General features: G+C 40.0%; 1 protein-coding gene across 7 annotated transcripts in view; it reads left to right on the top strand.

Annotated features, from left to right (window-relative positions):
- Positions 1-13,327, top strand: part of INO80D (INO80 complex subunit D) — a 92,444-nt gene extending 79,117 nt beyond the window's left edge. For all 7 annotated transcript variants that reach the window (XM_055380396.2, XM_019022678.3, XM_055380395.2 and 4 more), the window contains exon 11: positions 1,515-13,327. In XM_055380396.2, the coding sequence (XP_055236371.1) occupies positions 1,515-2,680 (1,166 nt within the window). In that variant the 3' untranslated portion in view covers positions 2,681-13,327. The remainder of the gene's footprint in view (positions 1-1,514) is intronic.
- The last annotated feature ends 7,772 nt before the right edge of the window (positions 13,328-21,099 follow it).

Raw genomic sequence — 21,099 nt, 5'->3', positions numbered from 1 at the left:
GACAGAGTCTCACTCTGTCGCCCAGGCTGGAGTGCAGTGGCACGATCTTGGCTCACTGCAGCTTCTGCCTCCGCATTCAAGCGATTCTTTCGCCTTGGCCTCCCGAGTAGCTGGGATTTTAGGCATGGGCCACCATGCCCGGCTAATTTTTGTACTTCTAGTAGAGGTGGGGTTTCGCAGTGTGGGCCAGGCTGGTCTTGAACTCCTGGCCCCAAGTGATCCACCCGCCTTGGCCTCCCAAAGTGCTGGGATTACAGGCATGAGCCACCACACCTGGCCCAACGTTGTTTCTTTAAAGTGAATACTTTTACTTTATTTTTGAACAAAGACATCTGGAACATGACTTTTTTTTTTTTTTTTTTTGAGGTGGAGTCTCGCTCTGTCGCTCAGACTGGAATGTAGTGGAGCCATTTTGGCTCATTGCAACCTCTGCCTCCCATGTTCCAGCGATTCTCCTGCCTCAGCCTCCCGAGTAGCTGGGATTACAGGTGTCTGCCACCATGCCCAGCTAATTTTTCTATTTTTAGTAGAGGCGGGGTTTCACCATGTTGGTCAGGCTGGTCTCGAACTCTTGACCTCAGGTGATCCACCTGCCTTGGCCTCCCAACGTGCTGGGATTACAGGCACGAGCCACCGCGCCCAGCCGAACATGAGTTTTGAAGTCTTTTAGAACTTGCCCTAGTTTTATACCCCACCCTGTACTTCAACTGAAGTGCACTTTTCCAAAACGAAGTTTGCTTAATCCTGCCAATTCCCCCATGCTTTCAGGGGAAATATTTTATACTTTTAGAATGTTTCTTTCACCATTAAAAATCGAATATTTCCATGGTGATTAATCAAGTTCCTAACAATAGATTTTTTAAATATTAGAAATGAAATGAAAGTAGGTCCATGGGCTTCCATTTTATGAAAATTAGTAAGAAATGGGAAAAGGATGAGGGGAAAGGATTAGAGAGTAAAGCAAAAGCATTTTGAAAGATAACCCGTGAAATGAACTGAGAGCTTAGTGTTGTGCTAAAATAGATGTATGAATTTCTGTGTTTTAACCTTCCACAGCTGCCCTCCACCTGGGAGAGTCAGGAGTAGAACAGGCAAGGTGGACCTGTTCTACACAGCCTTTTCTCTCAAATCCAAGTTGATATATGTTTTCTATGTTAATGATGATAATATAATTTTAGGTTAAAAACACGTATAATCACATAGTCACCATGAGTTTTAAATTTGTAATCCTTAGAATTCCTAAGAATTTAGTACTTTGATAAGATGGTTTTTGAGATGGTTTTCAGTAAATCAACTGAAGATGGTGATTCAAATTCCTAGATAGCTGACGTTTCAGACCCTGTCCTGCAGACCATTATTTCACTGTTTCCCTCCAATCAAAATCTTGGAAACTTTTCTTTTCAAGAGGGACTCTTTTTAAATAGAATATTGTTTAAAATAATTCAAATGTATGATTTTTGTGACGTAGAACTGGTAAAAGCTCTACTGATTGTCGATGGCTTTTGTTGACTCAGGGAAGAATGGAGACCTCCTCCCAACTACCGAAGAGGCTGAGGAGCTTGAACGGGCCTTGCAGGCTGTAACTTCTCTCGAGTGCCTGAGTACCATTGGGGTCCTTGCCCAGTCAGATGGTGTGCCAGTCCAGGAGTTGTCAGATAGAGGAATAGGGGTGTTCTCCACAGGTACTGGAGCTTCAGGAATACAATCCTTGAGCCGAGAGGTGAACACAGACCTAGGGGAGCTATTGAATGGGCGTATAGTACATGATAATTTTTCTAGTCTAGAGCTGGATGAGAACCTGCTCCGTTCTGCTACCTTGTCAAACCCACCTACACCCCTGGCAGGGCAGATCCAGGGGCAGTTCTCTGCCCCAGCCAACGTTGGCCTTACTTCTGCCACTCTGATCAGCCAGAGTGCACTTGGGGAGAGAGCCTTCCCAGGACAGTTTCATGGACTTCATGACGGCAGCCATGCCTCCCAGAGGCCACATCCTGCCCAGCTGCTGAGCAAGGCAGATGACCTAATCACCTCACGACAGCAATACAGCAGTGATCACTCACACTCCTCACCCCATGGAAGCCATTATGATAGTGAGCATGTGCCGTCTCCCTACAGTGACCATATCACCTCTCCCCACACAACATCGTACTCTGGTGATAATATGGCAGCTACCTTTTCAGCAGAGATGCCCATCATGGCGCAGCACTTGCTCCCAACCCAACTTGAGGTGCCACTTGGAGGCGTGGTAAACCCCAGAACTCACTGGGGCAATCTCCCTGTCAACCTTGGAGACCCCTCTCCATTTAGCAACCTTCTCGGCGCAGATGGACATCTTCTTTCCACTTCCCTATCCACGCCACCCACCACTTCGAACTCAGAGACCACACAGCCTGCCTTCGCCACCGTGACCCCCAGCAGCTCCAGTGTGCTTCCGGGGTTACCACAGACCAGCTTCAGTGGCATGGGGCCTTCTGCTGAACTAATGGCCTCCACCTCTCCCAAGCAGCAACTCCCTCAGTTCAGCGCAGCCTTTGGCCACCAGCTGAGTTCTCACAGTGGCATTCCTAAGGACCTGCAGCCCAGCCACAGCTCTATAGCCCCTCCTACAGGCTTCACAGTAACAGGTGCCACAGCTACAAGTACCAATAATGCATCTTCTCCCTTTCCCTCCCCTAACTGAGGGTGTCTGTGTGTTTGCAGGCAGGTGGGGAACCCAGTGTTTTCTATCTTTGTTTCCTCTTTTGCACCCCTCTCCCCTTTTCCTAAAGAAGATATAACAGATGGGGATCAGAGGGGCACCCCCCTTCCCAGTTCAATGAGTGGCCCTGCAGTGGACCTCGCTACAGTGTTCACATGTGCTCCTTAGCACTGGTGCTCATTCCCTCCTGGCAGGCCCACTCCGCCCCAGTGGTTTCCTTAGTGGTTCAGCACAGTGACTGGATAGGATTGATTTTTAGCAGCAAGTCCTAGAAGTGGAAGATACCTCAGAATACCAGTGCCCTTTACTATTTCTTAGTATTCAGATCAATGCTTTCCATTCTATTGCCAGGTTTTTACATAGGTGGTTCTAGATAGAATGATCTTATTAATTGAGTTCCTGTATAAGAGACAGCAAATGGTGTGTGGCAGGTCAAGACTCTGACCTAGCACCAACTGCTAAACACCACAGTGAGGCCAGGATTCCATTCGTAATTGTGATCATGTTTAACTAAAAAAAAAAGTGTCTTTTGACTGCCTGTGAGTATGTGTGTGCCCACGCGTGTGTTTTTGTGCAGTGCAGGAAGCAGCTGTCCCATTAGTTTGGTTTTTTTTTGTTCTCCCCTTCCCCCTACTTAATGAGTATAAAACTCTTACTTTTCTCCTGTCCTACATCTCACAGTCCTAATAAGGTTGGTCCTTCTTTTCCTCAAGTTTCCTGAATAGGGAGGGTGGTGGGCTGGTCGTGTGAGTAGCACAACCTTTTTCTGCTAAAAGTTAGCCCAAGAAGAAACAGAACATAGAAAGCTTGGATTCCCGTCAGTGAGGTAGGGATGTCCTGAAAAGCTTGCCTGGGATGACTGCAGGCTGCCGGGGTTCTGGGGCCTGATGGTCACTTTGTCTTTTCAGACATTTGTTTGTTTCTAAATCCCTCTCTCATGGAATACATTTGCAAGATGTAATTAAAGAAAATATTTTGATGTGAAAAAGCAGGATAGGTCAGATAGATTTGAAAAGATGGGATCTGTGAACTCCTTGATCCATCTTTTGCTTTTGAATTTTTCATGTTTACAGTAGTGATTCTTTGGTAAGATTTGTAAAATGTTAAGACACTTGTAGAATCAGTGTACCAGTTGTGAAGTGATGTGTAATATCTGAAGGATACACATTTTAAAGTTTCTTTCAAAGCAGAATATGGAAATTAGATATAAATTTTATTCGCCCTTTGGTCCTTTTAAAATAATTCAAGTACTTGGGTTTAAGTAAATTTGAAAATAGTTTTGGGAAATGTTTTTAAAATACCAGGATTTTAGGGGTTAAAAATCATATGGGGTAGTTTAGGAAGTTCGTGACTATGAAATGAATTTGTGAGGTTTCTTGCCTACCTTTTTTTTCCCCCTAGAGAAGGGTGGAACTAGATTTTAAAGGCATCTCTACTCTGCTTTTGCTGAGTAGTTTCACTGTCCCTTGAGATACCATTGGCTATTTATACCTGAGTCTAGTCTAATTCACATATATATATATATATTTTAAAAGTTAAGTAGAGAGAACATACCTATTGATGTGGTTCAATAATTCATTTGTCAGGGAATATTTGATCTTAATTCCTTTCTAATAGGTAGTGATTGGATGTATTTTCCTACTTCCTGTATGTAATCTCTTTATGCCATGCTAGTTCTAACCAGTCCCTTCTTTTGAAAGCTTTTCTTTCTCTGCTTTTTAAAGGAATGATGGTGATCAGCAGGCATTATGCAGATACCACGTGCCTGAGGTTATGGAGGGGAAATGTCACATGACTGTATGAAATCATTATATGCCCTATTTTGTATTTATTGATGTTTCTTTTTGTGGGCCAAAAATATGTTTGTAATATATTTAGTTTTTTTAAAATCATGGTAATTGATTGGAAGATTTATTTTTAATAGCTTTGCCTTTTTTGCAGAGTGCAAAATTTCTAAATTATAACTTATGTCATAAAGCAAAATTATATTTGGTATCACCATAAATTTCTATTCTGAATGGTGAGAACAGATAATTTGAATATTTCTCACCTGTGAATCTATATTAGTAAGCTTTTTTATTTTAATGTACTGTAATGAAGTGGTCACGAGTAGTTACCTCTGCTCAAAAATGTCATTTAGTTTGTTAAACTATTTTCACAACCATCATAAGCATCACTAGATAACTGTCCATTCCCAGCAGTTCAGTTTAGTCTCCATTGTGTATTTAAAGGTTGTTGCAGAGCAGTACATTGACTTCCTCATCAGCCCTTTGACAAGGAAGGGAAAGTCGTGGGTAGTCGATTTGAACTTTTTCTGTCTACTTGTCCCCTCATGTTAGCTGCTTGAAATTCTTCAGTTATGATACAAAGCTGAGTTTGCAGTAAGTTGCACATTTTATTGTTTGCAATTTTCTGTTTTATGTGCATTTAAAAGCCCTTCTCTGCTTTCTAGTAAGGAGGCATGAAATTATCAGGAATGTTGCTAGTTACAGCTTCACACCAAAAACTTTGAGTAAATACATTTTCGTTTGGATGCCCATGATGAAAGCTGAGGAAAGTGGTTGAGGAATTATCAACAACAAACTTTTCCTCTATTTTATCTAGTTCAAAACAGATATCAAAGTTTGCAATTTGCTTTGCTCTTGCTGTTTCTTATGAGTCCCTTTTTGGAAGAGAGGAGAACATCTATAAGCCCAGAGAGATCTGTGTTTTTCTTTTACTTAATAGAGCCATTCTCGTCTATTAGTAGTAACTTTGCTATTAATATGTATAGAAAGGAATGAAGTGGCTTTTACTCCAGAAATATGAAAATTAGTATCTTTTAAAATAGCACTTATGCTATCACAAGGCAATACTGGAATGAAAAACAAATCTTATATAAGGTCCTAAATAGGTAGAAACTAGCTTTTATTCTAGTGTTGAACCCAGGAGAAATAGTGGCAAAGAAGTTTCACTCTGTTTCTGCAGTTCTTTGGGACTATTTATAAAGGCCAGTTAGATTGTGTTACTGTGATTTAATTTACAAAGTTGCTGCAGTTAATGGATACATTCTGTGCTCTGAGAATCTGAATTCCATTCTAATGTGTGATATTCACTGGCTATGATCAGTAGTATCTGAAGAAAAGATGGGCTTTTTCTCCTTTACTCTCTCTACATAATTATTAATATTATTTTAATTAAAGTACTTAAGACATTGTTTTTTCTTCTGTAAAAATGGCTTAGCAATTTGCACATCTGGGTAGGTTATGTAGCTAGTAAACAACTCAATAGTAAGTAGCAATTATACTTAACCCACCAAGTGACAGACTATGCAATGGAAAAATTTTCTAATTATCGTCACATAGCTTAGACAGCAAAGGATTATTTTCTCTGGTGACCTACCATGTGTGATATAACTGCTTTATAAATGACTTCCTGAGCAATTTCATGTTGGCAGGCAGTGTGGTGTGTCTAGTGCCCCTCTATGAGAAGACTATAATTTAATCAGAAACAAATAGTAGGCATGGGGAGCAAGTTGGAAAGTGAGGTTATTATTTTTTTTCCTTAAAATTGGTGTTACTGTCTTTAGTGGCTTGAGGCTAAAGAAAGCTGATACTTTATCTTTGCCAAATAATTATTTATAAGATTTATTTTTAAATAAGCCCAATCTCTCACCTGAAAGTTAAGAATCATCATTTTCTGTGACTGACACTAAAGCTCTTCCTTATCAGAGCTTGTTCTCAATCTGTGATCACAGTCCACAATGGCAAAGACAACTCTTTGATTAGGAAGGAAACCATGTTTGGGATGCACAGAGGTGCCCTGTCCATACGGTTTTCTTCTTACATGAAAGAATTGACCTTTCTGTTGACCTATACCATTCTGTTTTTATAAAGTGGGATTAGAATTTGAGCACATCTAGTAAATGCCGTGTGGTCAGTCCGCTGATGCTTGCCCGCCGTCTTTGCCGTGCCTTGGCATCCTAGGGGTGCTGGTGATGGTCAGTGGGCATCATCGGTCAGCAGTGCACGTGTAAGGCAATCTCCTCTTCTCCAGGTTAGTTCAGAAGGTCGCTATGGATTGGTATTGCAAAAAGATGAGTATATGAACACTAAACTTATTAAGAGGTTTGAAATTCATTAAAAATTAGTTTTCAGTTTCTTCATCTTTCTTTTCAGACTTCTTTTAAAATACTGTTTTTAATCTGGTACATATAGAAATCTAATATTATGGTCTTCTAAATGGTCAACAGAACTCTCCAGTTTAATGAGGCAATTTAGAGGATTCCTTGAAAGAAAATTTCGTCATACTGAACAGTCCTCATTTGTATCTCTTTTATTACCAGTATTTACATTGTTCCAAGGATTTTTTTCCTGACAAAAAATATATTTCTTGAGAGTGGAGAGTTTTTTATATATATATATATATGAAAGAACATAGATGTTTCCCCCCGCCCAATACATTAACTGAATCTTCACTGGCATTCTGTAGAAAAGTTAAAACAGTTTAATAATGTCTTAACATCTTTATACATTTTCCTATATTCTGGAGGAAACCAGAATCATGTTTAGTAGATTAAAGTAACATTTTAAATACTACCTTTCCAATAATTTGTAATAAAATACCAGTGAAGGACATGTTTGGATATCTGTTAAGCATTTTTCCCTGACGAATTAGGAAAGAAAACATAAAACATAAATGAATAGTTATGTCTCTTCTAATAAACAGTGTCATTAATGCTGCAGTTGTGGGTCAAACTTAGGGAGCCTTATTTCTAAATAGCAAAAATTCTGTTTTCACTTCAGCCCTTATTTTTTTGTTAGTTTTTCTCTGCACTGTGATACAGAGCTAATAAGAGGAAATGTGACGTTTCAGAGAGAGAGAAAGCAAATTGGGTATGACTTCTTTACCCTGTGTTCCCCAATACTAGGGATGTTTGGCTACTTTGAACAGCAGTTTTTAGTGATCTAAAGTTTAGATCAATACTCGTATAAGAGAAAAATCTAACTCTCAGTGAGCTCCATAGGGCAGCACAGCTTTCCATCTTCTCTTTCGCCTTCTTGCGTCTGCCCACCACAGTCCTGAAGAATGCACACGCACATATGATCTGTACCCATCCCGCCCGAAGAGTCATAGAATCCTCTTCTTTCACTTGTTTCTTTTTTCTTCGTTTGTTTGTTTTTGTTTGTTTGTTTTTTAAGCTGGGGACCACTGAAGTAAGCTCTATATGCACCCAAAGTTCCCCTTGGAAAAATTTTCAACACGCAGTGCAGAAGGCTCCAGTGCAGCTAAATGCCACACCATTGGTTCTACCTGGGGGAATAGACTGATTTGCCCTAAAATGACTCCAACCTGCATCATTAAGGTACAGTTGGCTCCAATGGATTAGTGCTGAAATGATGGGAAGTCTGACACTTGTTGACATTGTCTTCATCTGTTTGGAAGGGTTGAATCTGTTCCTCTCAACAGTGATAGTTCTTTTCACTGTATAGTATTGAGTATGTCTCAGGGATTCCTTGTGGAAATTAGGGCAGTTTTTAAAATAAGAAAATAGTTTTAAAAGAAACTAAAGGTGACTCATCATTGAAGAGAGCGGAAGAAAGAGGAAACATTTGGTTTTGTAGCCCACAGTGTCTTGCATAGGACTTTTTCCTTTCTCCTCCAGGCTCTCATCTCAGCTTCAGAATACAGAATCCTTTCCCATCACGCACAGCTTTAAAACTTTTATTTAAAAATTTCCTTCCCCAATGAGCTTTCAGAATACTTATTGTAGATTTTAAGAGAAAAGGTATATTAATTTATGCTATTAACATCACCTCATAAATTATAAGTTTTATACTAAAGCTGTATTGAGTGTAATGAATTATGTTGCCTATGTGTTTAATAGCTAAATATATATGAGCTTTTTTTTTTTTTTTTTTTTTTTTTGACAAAACAAACTAGTGAAGCACCTTTTTACACTGGATCTCTGCCGTGTCAAGGTGTATAGCTATCCTTTGCTACCTTGCAGATATATAAAATAAAAGGATATCCTGGGGCCTCAAAATGTAGAACACCTTTAGACCATTTATAACTGTTCCTAGAACTGTTGAGAATCATGTTCTTTAGTAAATGATCTGTGGTTTACACTTAAGATGGCTAGAAGCTTAGTTACAGGGTACATAGAAATACATAGATCAAGTAAAACTCCAACTACTGTAGCTGGAATTTGTAAACTAAGTTTGTAAGACCTCTTTTATTTCCTATGGAGTTATTCTTTAATTTACAGTTTATTCTGTAAGTTGGGAAGTAAAATAGAGAAAATAATAAATCTAGATGTTCTCAGTGTCTTATTCAGGAACTTTTTATCCCTCCTCACTAAGGAATTCCCACTGTGACTTTAAAATAGAACTAAATTACTTGTGTGCATGTATATGTCTGTATTTTTTACACACATGCAAAAATATACATTGGGGGCACGTGTGTGAGAGATATGAATGTGTGCTTATATAAAAATAGATAAAGGTAACCGAATGTATTGTAGAAACATGATTTATTTAGTTGAGGGTATTGGAGTTACTTTCTCATTGTCTCTGTTGTATAAATACACCAAATTAATCATTATGTTATCTTATGTTAAAAGGCTAGCTCTGATATCATGTGCATTTTATGTTAACCTTTGGATTAACTTATATTATGCTATGTTCATAAAATGACATGAGAAACAGGAGGTTCTAAGATCAGCCTCTCACTTTCGAGCATAAAAATAAGAGAGGGAGACAGACAGCCCCAGACATGAGCTGTGTTTATCTATTGTGGTGATGGGACCAGAGATCTATTGAACCTTTTTTATGTTAATTATAGATTTCTTTATATTCGAGTAAGAAAATATTGTTGATCATCTTTTCTTGGTGAAGTTAAGAAAAAGTATAGGCCTTTCATAAAGAATTTTTGGAAGGGGCTGCTTTGTTTAAGGAGTTGGTGGGATCATTTCACCGTGCATATTTCAAAGCTGGGGTGATTTCATTTATTTCCAAAATTTTTCAAAAAACTTTTACTCAGTTCTGCTGTTATTTATTAACTTAAGAGTGCTCCCATCCCCATATTTTAGCTATAGGAAAATTGTGCTACCCCTAATTCATATGGAATTAAAAAAAATACATCCCTTTATTTTGAGTTTTAAGTTGTTATTTTGCTATACATTTATTACTGGAGTATCTGGTGGTCTGAAATAGTCAAAAGTAGAGTTGGTATTAAATGTTCCAATGACATTTATTTTTAATACTTAAAAAATCATGTACTTTGAAATATGTCAAAGCAACTTCTGATAATATACCTGAATTTGTAGTTGTCTCTTGAGCATCATTTACTTCATCTTAGATATAGTGAAGATTTAGGAAAGCTCTATATGCTGTTCTTTTCTACAGTTGTATTTTTGCAGCATCTCCTGGTTTCATTCACTCTTGTTTTGGGATTTTTTTTTAAATCTGCATATTTCTTGTACATATGCATGCAAATGAAAGAAGGGAGTTTGTACTGGTGCCATTTCTCCCTTCAGTTGCTGGTTAATGGGATTTGCTAGAAAAAATTCTCCCGGTTGAAGGGTGAAAACAGACCCTTATGTGTATATCTGTACAGAGATGTGTATATGGGATGTGGTGGCACTTTGCTGAATGTGAACTTGCCTTGTCAATGGAAAGATTGAAAAGTATTATGTTTATTTATACATTTGTATAAATCTATATATACACGTATGTATATGTGTGTGTATAGATAAAGCTATATACATATATTTCCCTTAAAAATGTGTGTGTATAATAGGTAAACAGCCTTTGTTAAGCAAGATTAATGTCTATGGAAAGTTCTGGATTATTCTGTAAGCCAGAGGAGGAGACAGTCTAGAGTACATCATCAGAACATACTAAAATGGAAGTCCTTTGGATTATAGTCTTGTTTATGGATATTACACAATGAATGCTTGTCTGAACAGTTCTTACTTGCCAGTTCCACTATTCTTCATCTTCACCACCTTCTACTGGTCAGTCTCTCATCACTTTAAAAAAAAAAAAAATCACACATCATTGTGGTTTTTTTCCCCCTTAATTCTGTCTCTTCTAGCCAGAAGCATCTGGCTTAAGCATATTTCATCAACTCTGTTATTTCTTTTAAAGATCTTTATCTCTGAAATTTTCCCAGAAGATACAAGTTTTGGTAATATTATCAATAGGAATTTTGAGACTTGGGCATTCATCTTTGTCTCAAAAACAAACAGAAAGCCAACCTTCAAATAAAACAAATTTGAAAGTTTTAGCTCAATAATTTGGGGACATTTTACTTAAATTACAAAAGAACATAATTATGATTTTATGATTGATATTAGTGTTAGGTTTATTTCCACACTTACTGTCATTAATTTGTCATTTACATATTTTTATTTGCTTTGTAGTTTAATCATAACTTCACCATTTACATTTTAATGGAAAGCATACAAGGTCACATGTTAGCGTCTTGAATTCTGTAACTAACTCATTTTTCTCATGATGAAACTGCTTTGATGAATTCCTGTGTGATGAATTCTGCTATATTTCCTTTTGACTTTTCTCAGTTTGTGACATTCTGTATTAACTTTGCTGCAGCTCTCTAGAAAACTTGCATCCCTATATATTGTGCCTTTAAAGCTCTTATGCACACACAGACAAAAGTGTATATATACATGTCAGAGCATGTGTACATATGCTTTCGTATGTACTCACACAGTATGTCTCTAGTATATATTGTGGGAGTAGATATATAGATATTCAAAGGCAATGCAATATTGCTCTCTAGGTATATATGTATATAAATAGTGTTGATATAACTGTATATACACATGTATATGTATGAGTTTTAAATGGCAATCTTTTACATTTAGCAAAATGCTGCCCCTACTGGAATATTGTCACTGCAGTGGCAGTTGTATGTAATGATTTAAAATACATTATCAAAAGTTATTTAAAGAACATTTAAAGTCTCATCTAAAGACATCCACACACTATTTATTTATCTTCCTTTTCCTTTTATTGTTGTGTTTTTCTTAACTGAAAGGGAGACTGTCATTTTAAAAATGCCATCTGTCCCATGAGAGTAAGAAAGAGCTGGAGATTCACTTGAGGAGCTTTGTGCATTTTTCCTCTCTCTGAAGTGGAGATGTTCCACAGACCAGACTGTTTATTTCACTTACAAAGCAATCCTAATATTTCCATTAGTGTATGTCAGCCACCATCTCCTAGATCAACTTAATTCACCAATTTGCCTCCTCCTTTCATTAATAAATAATGATTATTGAGATCATTTTGCCTGGGGGAAGTTAACTACTCCCATGCTGCAGGGAAATATATCACCTAATTGTTATTTTGCCTTGTTCAAAATTCAAATTTGAAAGAAGGCAGCTCTCTCATGAAGCTGTCTTAAGCACATTTTAGTTAAGGGCCCTCCCAAACTCTTTTTTCTTTCTTTCTTTCTTTCTTTTTTTTTTTTTTTTTGCGAGTTCCAAGTTGCATGTGCTTGAAATAGATTTAATTCTTATTCCCCACAGTTTAGGTATTTTTCATTAGTACATCAATTTGACACACTGAATGCAAGACTATTAAGGAAGAACGATTAAATATTATTTTATTTTGTGAAGAGTTGGCAGCAGATTACATCTCAAGAACTTGCAGAGAGAGGAAGGTAGATGGACAATCCTAAATTGTAAGATGTTACAAAAAACAGTGAAGAGTACTCCTGAAGACTAAAATAGAGAGGCTGGGGTTTGAGCCATTTTACTGAGTAGCTTAGCTGGAACCTGATATCAGAAGTAGCCTTTAACAAAAAGCCTCTTGGCAATTGTATGGTACTAACAACTAGAGTACTGAAGTGAAAGTTGAAACCAAGTTGCAGTGGGAAATCAAAGGTGAGGCAGCTTATTTGAAACCAGCAAATGAGACAGGTTGGACAGTTTTAAAATCTCTTCTAACAAAGAAACTGCACGGTAGCAAGGACTAGCGGTTCTCAAAGCCCTTCTTTTTCAGTGTTCTCATTCACCTTGGCACCCAAGTATGTTTAACAGGCCATGCATTAAAAATAAATACAAAAATATAAAAGCCGCTTAAAGGGAACTTACAGACTGACAATCTCTCCTCTGTATTTGTGTTCATAGTGGCTGCGAGTTTAATTATATGCACAAAAGTTAGGAGCCACTTGTTTCTGCACAGACTGTAGGAGCAAGATGAGGAGATGGGCAGGTTTTGGTAAGAGCCCCCAGTTCTGGTGGACAGGCATACTTGTGGCATTGGGTGCGGCATTGCTGGGAGGACCACGTCTTGGGAGGCGATTGACTTTTGGTTTGTAATTTCCCTTTAAACAAGAAGAGATGGCTCACATTTTCCATATATATCTCAATGAATGTACTGTATTACTGTTTTAAAAATTTGATGAAATAATAATGAATTGGTCTCCTTTTGTTATCTGGTCCTTGTTTAATTTGTTTAAGGGTTTTTGTATACAAAAGTTTACATTTTTATGTATATTTTTCTTGTGTAAAAACTGATGTAATATGTGTATGAAACACTGTATGTATTATCTGTATATAGTGTGACAAAATCATTTTTCTTTCTTTCTTTTGGATGTATTAATAAATCTTGCTGTGAAGTAGCCTTGTTTTTAGTTTAATTTTCTATACTGGGATATTGATGGAAGCTGCTAATCCAGGGTAAGTATTTTTCTACCTTTATTTGAATACAGTATTTTTTAATATCTTGTGTTTCACCAATAACTCTAGGCAGATATATTATATTCATGATTTTTATGGTTGAACTAACAATAATTAATATTTGTAATAGCTGTGGATCAATCAAATTCTATCCAAAGTGATTTTTGATATGGTAACCAGCCTTGAAGTTCAACTAGAATTTGCATTTGAAATTGTTATATGCTATAATGGAAGTCTTACAAGCCAATTTCTATTTCTTTAAATCAGAAGCCTCTTCTGTCTTCATTTTCATAGTTTCACAAATATAAGAACAACTTCATGTTTTATAGCCAAAATTAAAAAAACAATACAAAACTCGAAGAAACTTTTTTTTTTTTTTGGAAACAGCATCTTGTTCTGTTTCTCAGGCTGGAGTGCAGTGGTGCAGTCACAGCTCACTGCAGCCTCAACCTCCGTGGCTTGAGCAATCCTCCCACCTCAGCCTCCTAAGTAGCTGGGACCGCAGGCATGTGCCACCCCACCTGGATATATATTTTTTTTAATTATTTGTTTTTTAGAGATAGGGTCTTGCCATGTTGCCCAGGCTGGTCTTGAACTCCTGGGGTCAAGTGATCCTCCTGCCTCAGCCTCCCAAAGTGTAGGTATTATAGGCATAAGCCACCATGCCCAGCCCTTAATTTTCTATTTTTTTGTAGAGATGGGGGTCTCACCATGTTGCCCAGACTGGTCTTGAACTCTTGGGCTCAAGCAATCCTCCCACCTTGGCCTCCCAAAGTGCTGGGACACTTTTGTTCTTTAAGGCATTGATATAGTTTGAATATTTTCACCCAAATCTCAAGTTGAAATGTAATCCACAGTGTTGGAGGTGAGACCTGGTGGGAAGTGTTTGGGTCATGGGGGCAGATTGCTCATGTCTTGGTGCTGTCCTACCGATAGTTGAGTTCTCATGAGATCTGACTGTTTAAGAGTGTGTGGCACACCCAACCATCCCCCCACCCCCACCATCCACCCCTCTCTTTTGCTCTTGCTCCTGCCATGTGATGTGCCTGCTCCCCCTTTACCTTCCGTCTTCTGGTCTCACTCTCTTGCCCAGGCTGGAGTGCAGTAGCCATCATCCTGGCTTACTGCAGCCTTGATCTCTTGGGCTCAAGCAATCCTCCCATCTCAGCCTCCTGAGTAGCTGGGACTACAGGCGCATGCCACCATACCTGACTAATTTTGTTTGTTTTTTTGTAGAGACGGAGTCTCCCTGTGTTGCCCAGGTTGGTCTTGAACTCCTGGGCTCAAGCAATCCTCCTGCCTCTGCTTCCCAAAGTGCTGGGATTATAGGCATAAGCTGCCACCCCTAGCTTCAGGTATTTCTTTATAGCAGTGCAAGAACAGCCTAATGCAGATACTAACAACTATTTACTTGGAATTGTTTTTCAACTTTCTAATGCTATCTTTTGTTGCTGAGGGAAGCTCTAGTGTAAATGGTTTTGTTGTACACATAGAGGCAAAAATTCACATACAAAAATTAGTAACCTTTTTTTTTTTTTTTTGAGACAGAGTCTCGTTCTGTAGCCCAGGATGGAGTGCAATAGTGTGATCACTGCTCACTGCAACCTCCACCTCCCAGGCTCAAGCTATTCTTATGATCACATGTTCTTTAGAGAGTTTCGCTTAAAAAAAATTTTTTTTTGGAGACAGGATCTCGCTCTGTCACTAGGTGAGTGCAGTGGTGCCATCTTGGCTCACTTCAGCCTCGACCTCCCGGGCTCAGGTGATCCTCCCATCTCAGCCTCCCAAGTAGCTGGGACCATAAGTATGTGCCACCATCCCCAGCTAGTTTTTGTATTTTTTTTGTAGAGGCAGAATTTTACCATGTTGCCCAGGCTGGTCTCAAACAACTAGGTTCAAGTGATCTGCCTGCCTTGGGCTCCCAAATTTCTGGGATTACAAGCATGAACCACCATGCCCAGCCAATTTTTTTTTTTATTTTTGTGGAGCAGTTGAACTTGTTTTCATTGGTCTCTAACCCAGGCATGTTTAAGGTACATTCTAAAATTGTCCTTTGTTTCTCTAAAAGAACTTAACATTTTGAGGCTAGAAGCAGATGACCACAGTACTGGTAAAATGGCCACAATAACAGAACTTTTTCCATTTCTCTGCATTGGAGATTGACAAGGTATGGAGGATAATGCTTGAAAAGGATCGTTCTGTTTCTTCGGTTATATGGTAGCTGATTTTAAGCTCTTCTGTTATTTTCTACTTAAGGTTGCTTCCTTTCTAAGTCTCTGCACAAACTTTTGAGATTGTGCTGGATAAGTTCTTGACTAAGAAAAAAATAGTAGCCTTAGGAGACAAGCCTGTTAGTGTAATATTTGAGTTGAGGCAACATCTTTAAAGCGGTAGTGCTGAGATCCTGTGGATTGTGAGTGGAAGCAAAAATTGGAGTTTAGAAGATAATATATTTTTATTAATTCCCCTTTAGTATACCTCCACCTCTTTGTTCTTTCTTCTGCCTCGTTAAGATGTAACGATAATTTTTTTTTTTGAGACAGAGTCTTGCTCTGTCGCCCAGGCTAGAGTGCAGTGCAGTTGGCATGATCTCGGCTCACTGTAACCTCTGCCTCCTGGGTTCAAGCAATTCTCCTACCTTAGTCTCCCGAGTAGCTGGGACTACAGGCATGCGCCACCATGCCCAGCTAATTTTTTTTGTATTTTTCATAGAGATGGGGTTTTGCCATGTTGGCCAGGCTGGTCGCAAACTCATGACCTCAGGTGATCTGCCCACGGCCTCCCAAAGTGCTGGGAATACAGGCGTGAGCCACTGTGCCCGGCCTAACAATAGTTCTTTAAAAAGCCTGTATTGGCTGGGCATGGTGGCTCACACCTGTAATCCTAGCACATTTGGGAGGCTGAGGCAGGAGAATTGCTTAAGCACAGGAGTTCAAGACCATCCTGGGCAACAAAGTGAAACCTGTTTCTCTTTTTTTTTTTAACCCTGTATTGTTTAAAAACCTTATTTGCATTAATTTGTACCTTCCAGCAATATGTGGGTCTAAACGTTAAGGTGATTTTCTTAGCCTGTTTTGTGCTGCTATCACAATACCAGAGACTGAGTAATTTATAAAGAACCACAGTTTATTTCTGACAGTTACAGAGGCTGGGAAGACCAAGATCAAGGCACCAGCATCTGGTGAGGGCTGCTCCTGAGACACTGTGTCCTCCATAGAGGGGTAATACTGTGTTCTCACCTGGTAGAGGGCAGAAGGGCAAAGAGGGACAAACTTCCTCATCAAACTCTTCTACAGTGGCATTAATCCATTGATCAGGGCACAGCCCTCATGACCTAAACATCTCCTAAAATGCCCCACCTCTCAACACTTGCACTGGGGATTACATTTCCAGCACATGAATTTGAGACACATCAGACCATATCAGTGATGTTATTTTGTTCCTTTCACAGAAATGTCTTTTGGAAAAGTCCTCTTTAACATGTTGTGACTATTGTCAGTTATTTTTCCGACTTCAAATCCCTGTGATGGAAAGATGATGCTCATCACTTAGCACCCTGAAATTTCAGTCAGCCTCATGGTAGTATGCTATTGCTGTTTCTCCCATCTTTCCAGTTTTCTGTCTTTCTGACCTTGCATTCATTTTTATACACTTAGTTATATTTTTGGGCAGTTTGTGTTAGGGACAGTGAGACACATGAGAATGAATCACAACTGGATTCTACACCCAAAGGATTTTGCCACCTAGTAGGAGAGTGTTGCATAACCATCTGTGCAAACAAGAAAGACACTGTCAACTGCCTAGTAGAATGATAAAATGCTGTGTAAGCTCAAGTCAGGAAGACATAATTTGCAACCAAAGGATAGAGCAAATTTTCTAGAGGAGAGCGATTTTGAACTCCTGATGTCAAGTGATCCACCCACCTCAGCCTCCGAAGTGCTGGGATTACAGGCGAGAGCCACTGTGCCCCTCCCTGAGTAGAGTGATCTGAACAGAGCATCCACAGATGGGCGGTGTTTGGACATTCAGAAATGGAGAAGGTGTTCCAGGAGAAGCGAGCAGCATGAGCAGTTGGGATACCTCGTAGTTTGTGTAAGGACACTGAGCAGTTCAGCTTGTCTGGAGTCTAACGTGAGGGAGAGGGGTGAGGAGCAGAGAAGCTAATGGGTGACTGAGCATAAGGAATGTGGAAGGCTGGAATGGGAGTGATGATCAGTGGGGACTCAGGAAATCTAATCTTTCCTCATGATCGAGGTAAGATTGCAGTGAGATGATTTGGGAGGGGGCTACTGCAGTAGTCAGGCTAGATAATGAAGTCGCACTTACTTGTGGAAGTAAAAATGAAAGGAAAGGGGAGATCAAAACAACTTGGAAACAGAGTGATAAGATGTGAGCGGCAGGGGAGAGGAGAGAGCCAAAGATGTTTCACCCCTGGGTTTCTGGAAGAGTGGTGGTGCCAGTGACGGAAGTGGGCAGCATGGCTGTGAACACTCTACAGTTTGGAGAGGGCCAGTGGGTTCTGAGTACACATAGTTTGAGCTGGGATCAGGGGCCAGGGGGAGATGGCCAGCTCCCCTTCCGCTAGCACTCAGAAGAGAGGCCCAAGCCGGAGGTACAGATGGGGAGGCTGTGGGCATAGAATTGAATGTTGAAGCCAGCTGTAAATGATCAAGGAAGAAAGCTAAGAACATATTTGGGGGAACAGCTGTTATCTGTTTATTATTTTATTTTATTTTATTTTATTTTATTTTATTTACAGGCCCAAAAAAGAGACCTTAAATCATGTTTCCAGAGTCTCCCAGCTAGCAAATTATGGAGCTGGTATTCCAGTGCTATCGGGCTAGCTCTCCTCCCCGACACTCTCTGAAGGGGAAAGTCAGCCCCTTCCCCAACCCTGGCGTTGTGAGGGCCTGAGCATGTGCACTTGCCTCCCCCTCACGCTCATTGTAATGACTTGTTTGTGTCCCCTTCTGGAAGGCATGCTCCCGTATCTACTTCCTTAATTCCAAAAAGCTCAGTCCCTAGCACAGCCTGCTTCCCAGTGTCAGCACATAGTAAATATTACTGAATGAAGTTAGTACTCCAAAGAGACTGAGGGGGTCTAGTGAGAAGCAGTATAGCAGTTGGTTAAGGCTGTGGCTTTGGGAGCCAGACTTCCTAGGTTCTAATCTTGACTCCAAGCTGTGTGATCTTAGGCAGGTCATTTATCCTCTCTCTTCTTCAGTTTCCTCATCTGTGAAATGCATTTTTGCATTGAGAGGATTGCAGAACAGAACCTACGTAAAGCACTTAGAATAGTCCTTGGCATATACTAAGTACTTAGTAAATTTTAGTTAGGCTTCTTTTATAACTAGAGGGAAAGACTGAAGATAAACAACATAGGCTATTTCCAGAAGGAAGTGTCCTGGGGAAATGAACAAGAGAACAGAGGTTAGCTGCAAATGAGGAAGATGGAGATAGACTGAGAGCTTGGGAAGAAATTTCTGATCATAAGGAATGTCTGCTGCTGATTTTTTAAATACAAGAGGATATAGGTAACCAGCATATGTGGTTACTCTTACCCAACCAAGTTTCCAAATATTCGAGGATGCATTCAGTTATGGGAATCCTGTTAGTTGAAAATATAAGGCCGGGCATGGTGGCTCATGCCTGTAATCCCAGCTCTTTGGGAGGCTGAGGTGGGCAGATCACGAGATCAGGCGATCGAGACCATCCTAGCTAACATGGTGAAACCCTGTCTCTAATAAAAATGCAAAAATTAGCCAGACATGGTGGTGCACACCTGTAATCCCAGCTACTCAGGAGGCTGAGGCAGGAGAATCACTTGAACCCGGGAGGCGGAGGTTGCAGTGAGCCGAGATTGTGCCACTGCACTCCAGCTTGGGCAAGAGCAAAACTCCGTCTCAAAAAAAAAAAAAAAGAAAGAAAAAAAAAGAAAAATATAAATTTGCCTTTGCTTTGGAACTTCAAAAAATTTTCCTACATTTTATCTTACATACTACAAAGCATCATTTAATGGAAGAAAATATATCATGGTATCCTGACTTAAAGAAGATACTTTGGGATAGAAACTACTTAAGAAAATAAAATATAGGCCAGGCGCAGTGGCTTACACCTGTAATCTCAGCACTTTGGGAGGCCAAGGTGGGTGGATCACCTCAGGTCAGGAGTTCGAGACCACTCTAACCAACATGGTGAAACCCCATCCCTACTACATCCAAAAAATTAGCCAGGTGTGGTGGCGCATGCCTGTAATCCCAGCTACTTAGGAGGCAGAGGCAGGAGAATCGCTTGAACCCAGGAGGCAGAGGTTGGAGTGAGCCGAGATTGTGCCATTCCACTCCAGCCTGGGCAATTCTGTCTCAAGAAAAAAAGAAAGAAAAGAAAATATAGAGCTGGGTGCAGTGGTGCACACCTGTATTCGCAGCTACTCAGAGGCAGAAGCAGAAGGACCCTTTGAGCCCAGGAGTTTGAGGCCAACATGGGAAACATAGCAAGACCCCATGTCTAAAAGAAAAGAAAATATGACTATAAGTATAAAGAATTAGTAGACTCTGGTCCTTTATCAGAAGATGTGCATGTCCCACTGTAGACCCAGCTACTGGGGAGGCTGAGGCAAGAGAATCGCTTGAACCTGGGAGGCAGAGGTTGCGGTGAGCCGAGATCGCGCCACTGCACTCCAGCCTGGGCGACGGAGTGAGACTGTGTCTCAAAAATAAACAAAAAATGATAAAAAATATAAACTATTTTTCAACATAAGCTCCATCAAATTCAAGATACTTTTGCTAAACTAAAAAGTAGAGGATGGGCGCAGAGGCTCACACCTGTAATCCCAGCACTTCTGGAGGCTGAGGCAGGTGGATCACTTGAGGTCAGGAGTTTGAGACCAGCCTGGCCAACACGGTGAAACCCCATCTCTACTAAAATTACAAAAATTAGCTGGGCGTGGTGGCGGGTGCCGTAATTCCAGCTACTCTGGAGGCTGAGGCATGAGAATCGCTTGAACCCAGGAGGCGGAAGCTGTACTGAGCCGACATCGCGCCACTGCACTCCAGCCTGGATGACGGAGTGAGACTCTATCTCAAAAAACACTAAATAAATAAAAAGTAGAAATCTAAGAAGCTAGACCATATGTCACCTCCACAGTACATAGAGACCAAATATAGTGTCCCACAATGCTTATTACTCTCAGTACCAATGTCTATTCTTGAAGACTAAAATCTTCCCTCCCCTTATTCCTTTAATTGCAGTCCTTTCTTTGTACTGGTCAACATTATACCTGCTCTTTCCACTGACTGTCACTCCTTAACCCATTGCAGTTTAGCTTTCACCTTGTTATTTTCCTGCAACTATTCTTTCTGAGGCCATCCATGCCCTTTGATGTCATTCTCTTTACCCTCTCTTGAACCAGTCAAGACTGATAACATTGCATTGTTTCTTTTCTCCACTTTATTCCCATATTATGCTTTTTCTGGGCTCTTTGTCAGTTCCAATTCCTCATTATCACTCCTCAGCCTTCTCTTTTGTTCTTACTCTGTACATGAGCTCCCAGTTTAGGATCCCTCTATGCCCTGGCTTAAACATTGACCTCCCTGGAGATTAACTTGAAAACTGTACCTACTGCTCTGATTACTCTCAGACTTTAGCCTCACATCTCCTGCTGCTTCCTGAGGACTCCCACCTTGATATCCAGCCATCATTCTAAATTTAGCTT

Source organism: Gorilla gorilla, chromosome 11, assembly GCF_029281585.2.
Source record: "Gorilla gorilla gorilla isolate KB3781 chromosome 11, NHGRI_mGorGor1-v2.1_pri, whole genome shotgun sequence".
Lineage (NCBI taxonomy): Eukaryota > Metazoa > Chordata > Mammalia > Primates > Hominidae > Gorilla > Gorilla gorilla.
Note: the sequence above shows the minus strand (reverse complement) of the source record. Positions and strands in the feature narration are given on the sequence as shown.